This window comes from Molothrus ater, chromosome 3 (assembly GCF_012460135.2).
Source record: "Molothrus ater isolate BHLD 08-10-18 breed brown headed cowbird chromosome 3, BPBGC_Mater_1.1, whole genome shotgun sequence".
Taxonomy (NCBI): domain Eukaryota; kingdom Metazoa; phylum Chordata; class Aves; order Passeriformes; family Icteridae; genus Molothrus; species Molothrus ater.
This window is the reverse complement of record NC_050480.2, coordinates 72886735-72905674: the sequence shown is the minus strand read 5'-3', so window position 1 is coordinate 72905674 and position 18940 is coordinate 72886735. Positions and strand designations below refer to the sequence as shown.

General features: G+C 38.0%; 1 protein-coding gene across 3 annotated transcripts in view; it reads right to left on the bottom strand.

Annotated features, from left to right (window-relative positions):
- LDAH (lipid droplet associated hydrolase) overlaps positions 1-18940 on the bottom strand; it is a 117635-nt gene that overhangs the window by 79545 nt on the left and 19150 nt on the right. For all 3 annotated transcript variants that reach the window (XM_036380565.1, XM_036380566.2, XM_036380568.2), the window contains exon 3: positions 1297-1431. In XM_036380565.1, the coding sequence (XP_036236458.1) occupies positions 1297-1431 (135 nt within the window). The remainder of the gene's footprint in view (positions 1-1296; positions 1432-18940) is intronic.

The window sequence follows — 18940 nt, the reverse complement described above, 5'->3', positions numbered from 1 at the left end:
GTCTATGCATAAGTTTTATGCTAATTTTAAATAAAATAAGAGAGAACTAGAAAATTGTTCTCCTTTTTGTAATTTTGCCTACACCTAAGGATTGATGTTGGCCTGTTTTATGTTCACAGTAGTGTTCAAAACAAATGTCTTTTTAAAAGCTGAGGAGGAGGATAAGGACTTTGAAACTGAGGTATAACTTCTGTATTGTATTCAATGAGTAAAATTAAGTTTCAAATAGTTTTGCACAGTGGATTGATTGCTGGGAGCAGAATTACAGCAGAGAAATGTTCAATTAATGGTGTGTGCCTCTGTGGAGCAGGGCTTGCAAGAGTTCTCTGAAAAGAAGGATATCATACAGAAGTAGAAATGAAGGGTGTAGCTTTGTTCAGTTTCCAAATTGCTAAGTGATATCCCTCCAGTCAATTAGGAAGTAGTCTGTGATTGATGGCTGCAGTTGGAAAACTTACTTTAGTCTTCATTAGACTTCCAAAATGTACTTGAACTTAATCTTATCAGGCATATTATTCCTTTGTAGTTTGCTACATTTAAGACCCCTTTACAGGGCAGCATAATTCACAAGTCAAGTGCACAATTTAAATGCTTGCACACTCTAAATCAGTGGTCTCCAAAGTGGGGTGTCAGCACAGTGTGATATAGGAAGAAAATATCAGAAATGCCGATTTATGCTACGCCACTGTAGCTTGACCAAGTCCAGAGGACTTCCAACATCAATCAGCTTTCAGGACTTCCAACATCAATCAGTATTCACTGCAGGTTCCCCCATCTAACCATGCTTGGAGCACCATCTCTTGCTGCAGATCTGCATGTCAAAAGACTCTTAACAGATACACAAGCAACCTCTCCCCTGCAAACATCCCATACTCTAGTCTCAGAAAGATTTGCTTCCAGGTAATTCACTGATTTAGTACAGCTCTTTTTAAATTCTGAGATAATTAAATATCTTCTAACGTACTCAATCTCTGAACTGGACATTTAATTAAAAAATGTACTTTTCTATCTACTCTTCTCAACATAAACACATTCTAGACCTTCTTCACTGTAATGTGTCTCTAACAACTGCCAACAGTAAACTCTCTTATTCTCTTAACAGCACATATTTGTCTGGCAAATCTAATTTACTTAAAATACTTCACTAACTTCTCTTCTCATACAACTGAAAATTGTTCTGTGGATATACAATGGAGACATTTAAAACTCATGTCAATCTGTTTTCAATAAGCACAAGTTTTGCCACTGAAACTGGAAGGGTATAAACAACTGTATGCACAGGTTACAATATTGTACCTTCTATCATTTCCATCCCATTCGGAGGTTTACAGTGTCCAGCATGGCTCACAACCCAGACAGGATACTGCTGGTTCAGTCCACAATAAAGGGCCTGTATAAAGGTCCTGTAATAACCTGCCAGTCCTGGGTTACCTGCCAAAAAACAAAACATAGAAGCACAGTCAATAATAACCTTCCAACAGCAAGCAATCTGCTTCAAAACAAACTAAACAGCATTACACAGCAATTTGCTAATTTATTTTCTCTAGTACATTTCCAGTTTTCATTTCCCCAATGTTATGTTCATTTCCCCTATGCTATTCAACTTGTTTAATTCCAGTGACCAATGGTACTCATGGGAAGCATTTTACAGAATTGCTTCGAAATAGCAAAACCTAAAATTGAAGTCCAACACAAGTGAAAACATCTTTTTCCATCAGAGGTCAACCAGCTTGCTTATCTATCCCATCTAGTTACAGGAATGTGAAACTAAAACATCACAAAGTCTACAGTATGTATCACATGATCCAGATGCCTGCTCTCCAAATATCTCAGTGTTACCACTTCAAAATAGGTATGTGGCATTGTTACTATACAAAAAGGCTGTCCTGACCCTAAAAGAAATGATGATTTTATCTTAAACACATTGGACCAAATAAATATTTTCCTGCTTGCAACTTCATTTTCTATCTGTCCCTTTTTATACCAGTGGAGAAGCTCTTTCCTTTTCAACTCTTCTGCTCTAGAACCATGGGATAACCTGTCCTCCCTCCTGGTGTGCCAGCAGCTTTTGAGGACTTCTCATAAAAGGCTGGTATCTGAATGGCCATGGCTTGCCCTGGGAATTCAGACCACCCTACTCTAAAATCCAATGTTAAACACAGAGAAGATCAACAGTCATATACCACTGCTGAAGTGGAAATTGAAATACTGTCCCAAAGATAAAAGTACATCTATGAAAGGGATCTCTGGATTGCCAAACAAAACTCTATACTGTGCTCCTCCTTTTTTCTTTCTCGTTTGGATATCACTAGTGATGTAAATTGGAGAGGAAATTCATATGAAGACAAAGCAGAACTTTCCTAATTTCCATATGATGCATAAAATTTCCACACAGACATCAGAACATTAAATTCATATTTATTTATTTATTTATTTATTGGTTTTCCAGAGTAGTTACACTGATTTTTTATTATTGTTTAGACGCCAGCAAAGTTCACCATCAAGGCTTGGATTGCTCAGTTATGTGTCTTTCAACTCCCACATCAGGCAATTCTTAGTTTGGGTATCATCAACAGCAAAAGGCAGCATGAGCAGTATTGTGTCAAAAGGCTGTCATTTTTTAAGACAACAACATTCCAAAATAACACCAGTGCATTACAAAACAAAAAAGCCTTCATTCAAATTCTGTCAACTCCTCTATATCCATCTCATTGTAATAACAGAGGCTGAGCTGTGCAAGTATTGATAGTGACAGAGAAGGATTAGACCTATAATCAAATTAGTACCTGTGAAAACGGTGTATGGAAATAAAAACAAGGGTTATTCCACTTCTCTTTCTGTGGGTGTTTTCATATTTTCTTGTTTTACTTCCACCCTTTTGCTGTTCAGGCAGCACACAGTAAGTTCACGGCTGTCTCAAGAGGTTCCCTGAGCCCAGTGCCACCGAGGCACCCAGAGCCACCTGGAGCAGAGCCACGTGCACGGGAGGTGGTACCGCAGCTTACCCTGGGATGATGCATGAGCACAGGAAGGGAGCCTTTCCCTCTAGGTAATGTATCTCACACACTTTACCCCTCACTTGCAAGTACTAAGTGTCTCTGGGGGGTTTTAAATCTTAATAAAACTAGTGATCTTAGACAAACATTATTTTTACCGGACTACACAGATGTGGGGGAAAAAAAAATCCTCAACCCCAAAACATCACAATCAGTTATTATGTATTTCTAAGCATCTCTTTGTAAGCTTGCCATTAAAGGAGACTTTTAAAAAAAGAAACTGTTGCTTTGTAAAAACTCTAAAACACAATCAAATTTGTGCAAGTTGATTTCCAGAAAAACAATTTAAAATTCAAAAGGTTCACATATCCATACAATTGAATCACACTTTCATACATCAAAAATATATAACATGAAGGGCCCCAGAGACAATAAAACATAATCTTGACATCATTTGTCAAGTTCCTTGGATTGATGATACACAGAGGAAATCTGTCTTTCAGCAAGGCAGAAGAAAAAAGTAGCAGCAATCCAAAATCAATTGTGTCTTTTGTAGTACAAATGATCATAATGTTTTGCATTATGTTTAATCCTGGAATATAACACTATTAGGAGTTTTGAGATAAAGGAATCACAAAATTAATCTCAATCATAGCATTTTTTCTTTACACTTTTCTCTCCTTTAATAATGCAGAACAAGGATGGGGAGAAATGACAGCAGCTTAGATATCTTGGTGCTCCTTTCCATCATCAGCAGGTGAACCTAAGACGTAAAATCTGCTCAGGATTTGGTCATCAGCTGAAGAACAGTGAAGCTTTGCATCAAATATTATACAAAGCCTAAGAAAATCTAATACTTCTTTCAGGGAAAGGAGACTTTTATCCTGTGATAATTTGGTGTGTTTTTTAGGCAGGTAAAAGAGAAAATCCATAAATGCAAAAGAAACCCCAATCCTCATAAGCGTCCGCTCCTGGTAAGAGATATCTGAGAGATCTGACCTGTTAGAACTGCTACTGGCATTTCAAAATGCCTTGAAGGGGTATGAATGAGAACTGCTGGCACACAGGGGAATGAAAATCAACCAGAATTTTAACAGCAAAAATTTCTGCAGAAAATTTCTACAGCAAAAATCACCATGTGCAAAACAGCTATAAATTTATTCTTTATTGAACTTGCAATTCCAATGGAGTTATTCCAGATTTGCAATGACCTAAGTAAATGCAGATTAATCGTCCCTGCTCTTGAAAGCTGGCCTCTACAATATTTATGACTGAATAATGTTTATCTCATATGTCTTCAAAGTAATTTTGTATGTTCTTGATTGAGCTGCTGTCAAAATACTTTATGAGAGGAAACAAAAAAAAAACCCTGGACTGATTAAGATTTTCTTCATATAACAGAGTAATAGTAACAGCTAATAGAAATAACTGGGACTTAATACGTACAGCAGTCTGTGATCAATAACGTTTTAGGCTGATCTTTGCAACTGGACTGTGTTCAATTAAATTATTTTATTTTATAGATAAAGAACTACCAGGTCAATCACAAGGGCACCCAGGCAGTGCTCATTTGTGCTTTAGAAGGATTTCCCAGTACAGTAAACCAGAACTGCCTATGCTCTATCACTCAGCAACTAAGTGTCAAAAAATGGAAACCATAAGTAAATGCAGTGTTAACCCTCATGGTTTGAAGGTTACTCCAGTTATTTGAATACCCCATCAATCCTAGACACCTCAGGGCAGCTGAATCATTCATGCATGCCAATAAATCTCAAATTGCAGTCATCTGAAGCATGAAGCACATCTTAAGCAGTTACTCTCAACTGTGCTTAATTTTCAACAGCATTTATGTTGTTTCAGAAGTCTTTTAAACAATAGCTGTAAATGGTGACCATAATAGAAAAAGAATCAAGACTGTAATACACTGAGGATTTGTCTAATTTGCAAAAGATTTCCAAGCACTTCATGGAAAGACTGTGTCAAATGGACAACTTATACAGTGAATGAGAACAGCAGGACTACTTTATCCGATGTACCCATAGGCTGCAATATGCAAAGGACTCCTGCCATACTCCCTGTTTTTCTCTGTAACACATGACATTTCACCCAGCTATTCTACATTAAGCTCAAAGTCTTTCCATTTTTAATTTGAAGACGGGAATCCACTGCTTCCTTTTCCGATCTGTTCCACCCACAGCTAACACAAAACAGTACAGAACAACCAAGAGTGCAGAGGTGGAACTTAGAGCTATTTTAGGAGGTAAATATTCTCCATTTCTATATACTGCAGATACAGGCTTCAAAGAACTAGAACTACTACTCTTTAGTCACCCATATAAGTAGAAATACAAACATGACTTATAAAGATGCATTTGCCTACCTCTCACTTTCAAGCATTTTCCTGTTAATGCTTTTTCCATCAAATCAAGATTTTTAAATGCCATCTGCTTTCTCAATAAGACACTTAGGCAGTGGAGAGAGAACAACTTCTATAAACAGAATATTTACCCGGAAATCACTTCTAAAGAATAACCTTTATCCTGATTTCACATTATTTCCTATACAATGCATCACAAAGTCAAACTTGGCCTGCCTTAAAATGAAATACTAATATTTGAGATGCTGCACTTCCACAAGAGAAATTATTCAGATCTGATAAATTTAAACTTATATATAGTGCACTATCAGTGCAACTCCATCAGTTTAATTATGAATGGAAAACAACAAACACATCATGCTCACGTAAAGAGTCACAGACCATAGCCATTCCTCACAAGCAATGACAGCTTTTATGGCTTACAAATTGCTAAGCATTTTGAATTCTTCAGCAACAGAACACATTCATCTCAAATGGAAACCACAGGTAAGAGAACACAAGCATTAGACAGCCCAATGGAAAAAATGTTCCAGGTTAGAAATGAAGATAGTCACCAAAACAAGAAAGAAGCCTTCTCTGCAGAAAAAATGTAAGTCAAAAATATATACAGCTTGCTCAAAAGAAATTGAGACTAAAACATAAAACTAAGTAATTTTTAGCAGTTCTGGAAGGGATAGCTGGATTGAGAAAGATTTATTTAAGCAGTATATACTAAAAGCCAAGAGTGGCAGGGAGTGAATGAAAAATTGCCATGTAACTAAAGCCAGCCATCCCAAACAATGACAAGGTTTCTTGCACCTTGCTTAGAAACAAGCATTTGGGTTCCATGCACTGTCCTGTGAGATGTTCCCAGTGCTTCCAGTGGTGTCTCCAGGAGCCTGAACATCCCTGGGAGCAGCGGCTGGCACTGAGCTCTGGTGCTTTATGCACTTCTCTAGCAGTTGCTTTTTGCTTGCTCTGGGACCTCAGCAGGACCATAAAGTATAAAGGCAGCTACATGAATACAAGAAGGGAAATACACAGCCAGCAGTGGGTTTACAGAGAACTTTAAGGAACTGGAAAATATGCCAGCAATTACCATAAATGTAATTTTAGAAATAACCCACAGTTTCAGAATGAAGGGTATGCTGCAGTATTTACACTATAGTCTCCTGCATGAAAAAACAAATGCAGCTTCTAAAAAGAAAAATAAAATAAAAAGAGCAGCTGTAAATCAAATTTGAAATCCAGGGGTGCACAGCAGGACACATGAAAATCATTTTTGTGGTGATGATTCTCACTGCCTCTTCACAGAGCTGCCAAAGCTCCCAGCTCCAACTTGAAGAGCCTCAGTGACAAGTTCCTTGCTCAAGGAAACTTAATCTGCCTTTGGCATCTGACCAGCCACCATGGAAGAAGATGCAACTCCCCTATGTTAATGAATGGAAAGCAGCCCACGCAGATGTCAGAAGAATTTAAATGGAGCATGCAAAACACACAATGATGTTCTCACACTTGGGAGAAAACTGCAGAATCTGACACCGTGGCTGGTGAACAGGCCTTAAAAGGCAACACACAGGTCTCTCTGACATGCAAGGTCAAGGGATTTCATATAAAACATGTCAAATAACATTTGAGTGACCATCATAAACTCATGTCAATGAAGCTTTCACCTGTTTGCACATCTCAGGGTCTGGCATTCTTCGTCCTGTATCCCTTCATAGTCTCTACTCTAGGGGAGCAGCATCAGCCAAGGAGCAAAACATTACAAGGACGTTATACAGAAACACATGTGAAAACTCTGTTTGATCCTCTCTAACTCTGGAATAGTGAATTTGGCTGGAAAGCACTGTAAGATATTTGCTTGGGTTGTGAAAATAGGGAATCTCAGAAGGATTCAGCCAGGTGTCTGTAACACAGCTTATTAGATAGGTTTTTCAAGAACATTTCACATTTTTTCCCTATATATACCTACACACATACACTGTTATTAGTTTGACATAGCTATAAAACTTACATATAGGATTTTATAATACACATTCTTTGTATTATATTTTGCAAAGCCAATAAGCTTGTCTGTTGTTCCCTAATGCTGCTTCACTTTTAGGATAAATGTAGGTTCATTCACCTCTAAAGAAATCCCACAGACAGTCTGATAAACCTGAATTAACCTAACACAGCTGTTTTTGCCCGAGTGACAAGAATGCCTGAAGCTTGTGAATTAAAATTACCAGCTAAAAATTGTGACAGTATATGCTGGTTTTGCCATGGCAATAATTAACAGCATCTATCCAGGCAGATAAGATATGAAGTACAAAATGCTGATTTCATCCACTGCAAACCTACTGAACTTTGTAATTAAGCAATCAATATTGCAAGGGTTATAAAGTCCACAGATGTACTTCAAAATTACTTCTGCCATCTCAACCAAAAGAGGTACATAAATACAAAAGAAGCCTTGATTTTTATTTTTTAATGTGTCTGTAAACTAATGTTTCTTGGAAGGGAGTTAAGACTGAGACATAAAACTGAAATAGAGTTCTCAATGGAATAGCCAATTTTTCACACTTTTCAACAGCAGAACCCCGAATTTTCTAGTGCTTACAATTAAATAATTTTTGTGTGTTGTTTTCCCCATAGTAAATGAAAAATTAAAACATTTAGTTAGATCTCCTAGTACACACCTACACATACACAGTCTCTTAAGCAGATGAAGATAGATAAAAACTACTTTTAATACCCCAGAGGTGGTTGGTCTGACCCAGACCATCCTACAACCAATGCTGGCTGAGAGGCTACTGCGAGTTCTGTGCTGGGTCTAGAATTCCCAGTGGGAATTTTTCAGCCAGCTTCGTGGTCTGAAGCAGCATTGGACCAGAAGAAAACAAACCTCCTAAAAGAAAGAGGGAGAACAAAGGAAGTGCATGAAGAGGAACACGAGACTTGATGTCAAATGGGTTCACAAGAAAGCCTATGAAACATCTGAATAACACAGTTCTGATGAGACAACAGCAGCAGGAAAAAGACAAAGATGGGAAAAAAATAATTCAAACCCAAGATAACCACAAATTATTTGTTTTGTGCAGATACACAGCTCTGAAGATTTGATCAGTTTTGAATTGTATACAAGGATAAAGGAACCAATACACTCAAAAGGCACCAAAAAGAATATTTTCAAACCTGTATCAGATTTTCCTATATTGTACCACTGGTAAGAATTAAAAAAAAATAAGAAAACACACAGGTTTGGGTGCGTTGGGGTTATTAGTTTTGGCTATTGCTTGTTTTGTTTTATCAAGGTAGTAACAGACAGGAAATAAATGGCAAGAGAGAGCACCAAGACAGTTAATTTCAGAAAAACAGACTGAAAATGTGTTTCTGCAATTTTTGTGTATTGAAACTTCAAGAATGTTGCATTTGAAACCAACAATCTAAGGTGATTTAGAGAACTAATTTTGCATTTGCATCTGCCTTGGGTCTTCAGAAATGCAAGATAAAAGAACAAACTGTTCTGAACATGGATAAACCAAGATTTACCAACACACATCCTTAGGAACAGACTCTTTGCATTGACACCACTGTTTTTCTGACTGAGGAAAAAGGCCCTGTAGGTGGGGTATTAATACTGGTCCTCAGTAGATGCTCCATGAAGACTTCAACTGAAACACTTTTTTCAGGAAAACATAAAAACACAAATCACTTCACAAGCACATTTATTCACCCATTCAAGATCTATTGCCAAGAGCTTCTGCCTCTTAAGAGAAGGCTGTGACAATGGATAAAAAATATCTAAAACTTAGAGATGGAAGGCAGTATTTATGTATCACTATGTATTTACTTATTCCTATGAGAGTTTTTTAATCCAACTAGGATAATCAAGGTTTGTTTTCAAAAAGGGAAATCAGGACAATGAACAAAATCTCCCCTCATGCCCATAACAGAAAAACAAGAGCAAGAGTTATGACTGAGTTTCTGGTCATACTGTTTTCCATAATCCAGATATTGAACATAATGGGTCATATTTATTTCTAGTACTGATTCAGTGATCCATAAGAGTTACTATCAGACAGAAATAAGATCATGTGTTAACTAGAATCTGAAAGAGGATTTTTTAGTTTTCATTCTTTTCAGATACAACTAAGTCAAAATGTTTAATATCAAGGCAAATTTGTAGTAGCTCAGGTATTTCTGGTATCAGCTCCCAGAAAGTAAGTACATTATACACTGCTGCTGTAGCTTTAAATGTTTTAAATCCTTTGTTTGTACATGATGCACATGGAAACACTGGATTTCCTTCATAGGTAAGTCCTTCACTAAGCAATTTCTTCTTCCCTCCCACCTCAGACATCCCATGAAGAGAAACAGATCTTTTTTAAAATTTTCAAATCAAACAAAATACCCTAGAACACAACTTTTCCATAACTCTGGCCAACTCAAGCCACTGCATGCTGCAGGAGAGGGATCACTTCCTCCCCTGATGCTGCTCACACAGCCAGGCAGGAAGGATCCATGCTGAAAATGCCTCATTAGTAGGGAGAGGACACCAAAAGAAGGCTGTGGATTGAGAAATTTCAGTAAGTCACTTCAGTAAGTCCCATCTGCCACCCAGATTTAGTGGAGGGAAGTACTGTCAAACACAGCTGGACATTCAACCATCCTGTCATTACTCTGCCTTCTCAAACTTAACAAGCTCAACTGTGCCAAGCCCCCATCAGAGTTACTTCTGGAGCACTGGGAAATTAAAAAAATGGCATATTCCAAGTCTAGATCTGACATACAGGCTCCTCTCGGCATGAGGAAGTTTTTATTTTTAATGAAAGACTATGTTTTTTTCTGTTCTAAAGACAATGGAAGCTCGTGGGCTGACCCAGTAAACAAAGCTCAACTGTCAGCATATTTTAAAATATTAGTCACAAACAAGTAGTCCAGAAGCAGCAAAAATATAGAAGAACAGTGTCCTAAGAATTTAATTTTTTAATATATAATGTGGGATAGAACACACACCTTTCCTTCAGGGGGTACTCTACCAGCATGCATGCCTTCCAGCCAAGCTTTTATTTTGCTATCCTTCGGCATCCACTATGTCTCAGAAAAAGCCTAGGGAAAATTCACTAACATATTCAAAGTTTTGTGTGGACTGAAAACAGAAATCAAATAGGTACAGACAAATTAGTATTATCTATTACAAATAATGTCCTCAGGAAGTCAAACTATTTACCTCAGTAAGTGAAGGGGAGGTTCATGTGATACTTATTCACATTTTATAAAGAAGAAACAAACCAAATAATCAGTGGCTAATAATACTTTAATTTTCATGCACAAACAACTCCAGCTTACAGTATCTTACATGCATGATCACCTGAGGAAATTACAAGGCTGATCTTGTAATTAAGTCATGAATATTTGCATTAGAGCTAAAGAAATGGCTAGAAAAGTTGGGAGGAGTAGCTTTGGAAATATCAGGTAGATATGGGTGGGTCGTTTCTTGATTTGTGTGTGTTTTTGTGTATGCTTTTGCTGCTGTGCAAAGTGCAAATACACAAAATATAATGACATACACCCCATACAAGCACAAGAATAAAAACTGTTTTCCAGTGTTTATGTCTCACTGAAATAAAAAACTGTGCTGTTACTTCCTTACCTGCTGATAAGAAGACCAATCATAGGGAAAAGGAAAAACATTTTATCTTACTCTATGTACTTCTACCTGGATTGTTATGTGGCACAAACCTTGAACTCAACAGTGTAGTCTGTTCTCAGTGATGACTTTTGCATCCCCCATACCAGTTACTGGAGAGTAGGAAAGCCAATTCTTTTACTCAGAAAAAAGGAAAAAGTTCATCTCAATGTAAAATACAAATTCTCGATGTCAGAATCTGAGAACTCAGGGTCAAATGTAAAGAGCTGGCAGCTTCAGCTGGAGCTGCAGTGGAAACAAAAGCAGAAGGCTCAAGGGAGAGGCATTCTCAGAGAATCACTACCACCTGGAGAGGCTGGTGGGGCACCAGCTCCTGCCAAGGTCTCCAGACAGAGCATGAGAACTCATGTATGTGCTGAGTGCTGGGAACTGACACCATAATTTAACAACAGAAAGTTCTGTGACAAATCCAGCTGAAGGAACTCCCACCTTCCCCCCTGACTATCATTCCCACCCTCCTACCACAGCTCACCAGCCCCTGAATTACACTGGCACAGCTCTGTGGGGGCCCTGCTGTGAACCCAAACAGGGAACTGTTCCAGCTGTAAAAAGACCCCAGATATAAATGTATGTATTTATTTAATTCACAGCATGATCTCTCAAAGTATTGTTCTGGCATAACTGAGGGGTGGAATGGCACAGCATGGTGGGAAAAGGAATACCCTATGCCAGTATTGTTGACAAACATTTTGAATTGCAAAATAATGGCCTCAGGAAGTTTTTTAAGTGCTCCAAGCAATAATCTCTTGGATTTCCATTGTCTGGTGAGTCTTAATGAACACTCTACAAATAGTTTCTAACTTCCACACTACTTTACACTCAGGAACATCTGCTTTACACCTAACATCATGGTTCTAACAACTGTGTGAAGGCAAGAGCCATATGAATGGCCAGTCTCCTCAATAGCCACCCACATCTAAAGAGAGGTTCAATTGCCAAAGTGTTACCTGCTAATCAAAGCAGGTAATAGTAGAGACTTTCCAGGAAAATTCTAATTATGTTATACTGATCATGTAAGATTATAATACAGAGAGGTGGAGTACAGAGAAAGACATTCTTGAAAATTTTAGGAACACCAGGTAGTTTTCTCTGAGCCAGTGCAATGAGCAGCCCAGCAGGCAAATAACACATTCAAAGATCAAGTGGTTGCTTCAATCCCTATGCTGCAGGTGAGGCCATGATAAAAGAGCACAGCATTTCTCTCCCTCTCTTCAGGAAAGCACTGCAGATTCACAGCCATCCTCTCCACACAGTAAGGAACAATGTTTTATAGTAAATAATACAGTATAGTATCTGCAGAACTAAGTTTAATTTCAAGCACTGCAAATATCACAGAATGGATGAATGCTACTGCTAAGATAAAATGTAAAAGAGAAATTGTTCCTAAATAGAGTATTTGTGCACACACAGAAGGAATTCTGCTCAGCTGTTTGGATATGAACAGCATATAATAAGGACACAAATCAGATGCAAAAGTCAGACTTTTTTTGGTTCCTGCTGATCAGCCACATGTGACTCAAGTGTGCCAGCTGGACTAGCTGCCATTCTGAGCTCCATAACCCCCCAAGTGCCTTGTCAAGAGAGCCAAGACTCCAATCAAACAAGATTTTTTAGTTGATTCCCTGGACCAGATGTGCAAAATAGCAACATCTTCACTTTTGAACATCTAAAATTTCCTTTTTCTCTGCTCCATTGTTTCAGCTGAGGATGGACAACAGAAGCACTACTCTCTTTGGGATGGCATGATCAAAATGAGGAAAGGCAACAGGACTCATGAAAACTTGTACCTTACACTAGTAGGGGTAGGTAAAGATAAACACATAAAGTACAATGTTAATATCATGGAAAACATCCACATAAGAAACAACCTCAGCTTTAGATCACCAGAAATATGTGACACAGGATTAAGAAAGTGTTATTGTATGAACAGGGGACCTCTGGAGCTTTTTTCAACATAAGTACTAGTGTGCTTACACTTTCAGAATTTCACCTAAAATTCTCATTGCATGTAGAAGCATTACTTAATTCAACCCCCCAAATCCAAAGTTAAATGAATGATTCCTTTAAAAAAAGACCTGAAGTACTTTTATGTGATGAGTTATTTTCCTTAATGTCCTCTGGCTATTTATTGCTGTACATTGGAGGTGATACCTGCCCTGGCACAAGAATTTTTCACAGTGAGTAAGAGTGGAGCTGCCCATGGAGCTGGTCAATGATTTAAACATTCCAGGGAGGAAGTATTTGTTGTCTCACTCTATGCAGCTGTGCTTCGATGTTAATTTATTTACTTGGTGTTAGCTGTGAATGCTAGCTTAGAAGCTTAGGTTATTGTATAATTACAAATACTGTAAATGTGAATGAAGTTTTTTTTGGTGCTTTGGGACACAATTTGTGAGGATGACTGGCCATATACTGAGAAGAAACCCAATGGAAAGGTGGGAACAGAAGCCCCTGCACTCCAATCTTATATTCTCTGCTCTAATTTAACTTGCTTTATCTCACTCCTCCTAATGCAGGTAAAAGGCATTTGTATGACCCTCAACAACTAACATAACTGGTTAATCACTGTAACATGGTCTTATAAAACTACTGATTTTATTTTTCTTCCTGATAATAATACAGTAGAGAATCAGTCAATGCTTACCTGTGCATTCAGAGGAGAACATGAAGCCTGTAGTATGATATATCTGGCAACTATAGCAATAACTTTGCCAAAACACCCTTTTTTTTTTTCTAATCTTTAGAACAGCTCCCTCTTCTGGCATCCTCTGCTTATACTGTATTAAAGTAGCATACTTCATTCCTTACCAATTTTTAATTCTATTTGGTTCCCAACACTTAACAAACACAGTTTCATTGTTAAAGGTTTTCACTGTTCAGTAGAGCTGTGAAGCAAAATACAGTTTTTGAAAGGATGACTAATTCTTATCAAGTATTTATCTAAGATTATCCATAGATTTTACTACCTTTTGAAGTATCCCAATAACAACCAAGATCAGAATCCACACATGGTCAAGGAGCCTGGATGGCCAGTTCAGGGGTCACATTTGCAGGATCATTGAATTTGGAAGGGATCATCTAGATGTGAGTCCAGCTCCTCCCTGCTCATGCAGAGTCAGAGGAGGCTGCACACACAGTGAAGTTTTTATTACCTTCACAGCTGGAGATTCACATCTCAGGGCAGCCACCTAACCCCCCAGTAGGCAGAAATGCTCACGGTGCCATCCCTACCCTCTGGTTCTACAAACTACCCAGAAATTTATGCTCCTTCCTTCGGCATCTGAACTAGCTGTTTAATCAGGCTGGATGAAATTGGGCCTTAGAGTCCCTTTCTGAACCAGGTGTCATGTCATGGACTCAGTTTGACCACCCCCTCACCTCCCCCCGCCAAAAAAACCCCAACAAACCACCAAGAAAAAGTAAACAAACAAACAACCAAACAAAAAAAAACCCCAAACCAAACTTCCTAAGAGTTCCTCTCATAATCCTGCCGGTAAGTGACAAAACTGCAGAGAACACATGAGGACAGACTTTTTTTCCTGGATGATCCTCCGGTACTATTCTTCCAAATAAGAACAACCAACCACAAAACTAGAAAGAGGAAAAAACTGCCTAATGCATTCAGACAGAACAGGTTCTCAACTTTGTTCACAGAATTGCTGCTGGAGCTCAGTCAGTGCCTTTAGGCACAAAATATACATGACCCAGAGCACCCCTTGCCCAGGAGGTAAGAAATCTATTTTCCTCCTAATATGTCTCTCCATTGCCAGCAACATTCCCTTTTCTCCAGCTGCATTTCAAAGGCAAATCATGGACACTGCTATGTGCTGGGGGAGGAGACCCTGGCTGCTGACTTGGAAAGTAGTGTCTGAGAAGATAAAGCACCTTCCCCGAGTAACTTCATGGTCTTGACTCCAAAATCAGATTTTGCCTCACATAAACAGTCTGACCCATCCACATGAGGTGCCAAGATTCCATGCAGGATTCCAGATTATATCCTGGCTAAGGCTGCCAAAAGCTACACACTGCAAGCTCATCTGCTGATACTGAGAGTCCTTACTACATCTACTTCAGTTGTTGCAGACCAAGTTATAACGGGAAGATTTTGTACCAACAAGGGCATTCAATCACATAAATTTTGTATAAATCAATGCCCATTCTAAAACCAAATTGAAGAGAATTAAACATGCTTTACACAGTTTGCTGAATGAGGAAATAGATGCTTTTACCCCTTGGTCTCAGTGGTGACAGTAGACCCTCCTGAAGAACAATTCATTCCAGTAACTGCTGCGCAGAGTGAAAAATTAATAACTTTCAAGAAGCTGGTTTGGTGAGAGCCAAAGAAACAAAATACAAAGAAACTAAGCTTTAGGACTATACAATTAGTTTTATTGAGAAGTATTATAACATAGTGATTCTTATTATAACTTCTTCCTTCAATGCAAGTGTTGAGGGTGATGACTGTTAAGTAAAACAGCAGGTGAAGACAAAGCCAGATAAGGTACAGAAAGCTTTTTAGAGTCCCTATGTTACAGTTAAAAATGGCAATTTAAAGATTTTAAAACTAACAGGAACTCTCATCTCAAGAGAGAGAATACTAAAGACTTGTCATAATCCAGACAAATTGTTTGTACTGCTTTCACTGCTAAAAAATAGTTCAGCAGTCTTCAAGTGAAGCAGTGTTGTTGATATAAGTACATGTAACTACTCCTAAGAGATGAGAATCCAAATATGCAATTTATGTTGTGCATACTCAATTCTTGACTCAGAGAATTAGTTCAGAAGAAATATCTTTATACTTGAAAAAAGTCTGTGTTTAGGTCCTCATAGCCCTTAAACATCACCAAGTGACAGCATGAGTTGGTAAAACAGTAACATTATCCAAAAACCCAGCAGTGATTCAACTGCAAACAGGCAGATCAAGAAACTTGGCAAAGCATAGGGAGTACTCTGAATGCAGGCCAGAGAACCAGATTCTGAAATTATTTCTGTATATTAATGAATGAAACTTGTGTAACATGATTTACCACCAAAAAAAACCTATTTACATTATATATGTTTACCAAGTACAAGACTGTAAATTGCAAAATTGCCTTGTTTACAGCAACGGTAACACAAATTAGGAAGCCCGAAACAAAGGTATCCCAATGTACCCCTGCAATGAAATGCAAGAAAAACTTTGATGAAAAGCAAAATGTCATGAGCTAAACAGCACAGTGGTTTTAAAATTTGTAGAGTATTTATTTACAAGACTAAATGTTTCATAAATACACAGGCACAAATAGATACTACTAAAACAGAAAAAAATTCCATTACACTTTGTGGATTATGTTTTTCAATGAACACAAGACATGTTAAATATTGCTGTAGCAGATTTTGTATTTCACTGCTAATTTTAAACTAAACAAACATTGTAAAAGTGAAAACAGTCCTTTAGGACACAAGAGGAAAACCAGTAATTCCTGTCCTTTTCATGACATCTACACATCCAGAAAACCATGTACCTGATCCTCCATCTGTACACACTTAATGTTACTCTCATGAGTAAATCTCATCAATTTTAACAGAAAAGAATTTATCTTCAGAAAGTCAAACAAGTATATGCATATATTCTAGACTGAGGAAAAATTGAACTTTCTACACTTTAGTAGACACATTATTACTCCTATTCAGAGGTTTTGTGGACACAAGACTAAATGCTTCATGAAACAAAGTGTGTATTAAACATTTCAATTAATACAGTAAAGCTTTATTAAAATTATAAGTTCACTCGCACTGCCACTAACAAAAAAAAAATTAGCTTGTTGCAGTTAAAAATGAGATTAAACCCTGCTGCATGCTCTGTTTTTCAACTGCTTCAAGCACAGTGAGCTATCAGCTCTCAAGAGGCAGAATCCTGTTTCATTTAAGTCATTGATTTCAGAGTAGAAGAATGTTTTGGAGGTGCTTTTTTTAAAGAGTGGGGAGAGGGAGAAAGCTAAGTTGGACCCAAGAGGAATCCTCTCTGTTCTGAAGTAACCTGATTAAAACACAAACCAAAAATAAATACACACAGGATTTATTCTCAAATCTCCTGCAACAATTCAATTCCAACAGAAGCTGAGAATTTTGTCACCTTTCTCAATACCCACCCACAACTCTGTTTGGTTTGACCATGTGTTAACAAAATCATATGCCTGAATTTCACTAGGACTGGAAAAGTATGTACCAGAGCAGTTTAATACACAGAACAGAGTAACAAATGCAGCAGGACCAACCACCTTCAGTTCAGATCACTCAACACTTGCCTGTGCATGCTCTCTTTTTTTAAAGTCAGAGCTGCCCTTGTCTGAATATTGCTTTCCTTGACTTGCTTTCCTTGGCTTTCCTTGACAGTACCAAGCTGTCCTTTTGCCCCTCTTTCCCTCATTCCATAAAGAATCTAAACCATGGATACAGGCCTTTCAAGTGTGAAAATGGCTGGACTCCAGAAGGGCTCCACATTTAATACTCAGGAAGTTACAAAAGCACAAAGGAAATGCTATCTAATCCTGATTTTTAGGTACATGAACACATTGACCAAATGTCCATATCTCTCCTAAGGCTGTGTTTTTTGCACTGTAGATAAGCGTTTCCTTGAAGGCTAAAAATGAGGCATGCAACAGTAGCAAAAAAGCCTCACCACTTGTTTTATGAGAAGCAAAACTGCACTTTGTTATGCCAGGTCCCACTAAGCTCCCTGACAGCCACAGCAAGAAGCTCGGGTAACTTTATTCACTACTGAATTTGGGCACCTAAAGTGAAGAGAGCATTATAGTGGTTGCTGAGGTCTTAAATTGTTTTTGCAGTGAGAGAAGTTCCAGCTTATTACCAACATAATTCCGAAATAAGAGCAAAACCATAAATCAGCTGCTTGCAAAAGCCTGAAGACCGTGACAGAAGTACACTGAATATTTCACTGATGTCTATTTCTGAGCATCTATCTTAAGATGTTATTAAGGAGTCTTCACAGAACTGTTCTGCAAGAAATCAGCTCCGTGTAGCCCTGCCACTACATTTTTTTGCATTAAAGGTTTCCTATGATGAATATGGAGACCATGCAATGAATGTGACTTGGTACATTTTGAACAGAATAATTACATGCCTTGCAGAGGTACCATGCCTTGGATGCTAATGTTTGACTTTTGTGCTCCTCTCCTACATATCTTTCCACTGATATAATCTAGCTTTACAGATTTATCTTTGTTACAGCCTCTACTATCACCCCAAACAGAAAGTATCAGTCTGAAGACAGATGAAAGCTCCAGAACTTGTGGGGAAAAGGAACTCTAAACTTAGCTGTTCAATTAAACCTTCCACAACTGAGAGAAAGCAGCAATTGAAAAGCATGAAATCAGGCTTGTACCTCCAGAGAGGTACTGAAGAGATACTGCATAGTGTGTTTGGTTTAAAAGGTTTTTCCTCACAAAACAGGAACAAGATGTACTCATATATGGCTTCTTTTCAGTTAGGAAAAGAATTTGAACTTCACTGTCACTGGCTTAAGAAGTTACTATTCAGCTCCTGGAGGCAAAGGCATAAAACCACTGTGCCCAAGGAAACGAACATAAAATATTCCAAATGTTCCAATGGACCTTCCAAATCATTGGAAAAAAAACCCTGAAAAATTGGACCTGTGTTCTCTTTCACCACTAAAGACCAAGCCACACACAGTCACATAAATAGCCACTAGGTACACTTACAGTGAACCAAAGTTGTGGATACTCAGAAAAGTCATTATTTGTACTACTCATTCTGGGAGAAATAACAACAGTATCCAGAACATCCAAATAAACAACAGAAAGCATTAGAAATCTGCAAACTGTAAGGTGGTCAAAGAGTCACAGCTTGAGTGGGTTCAAGCTTTACTTT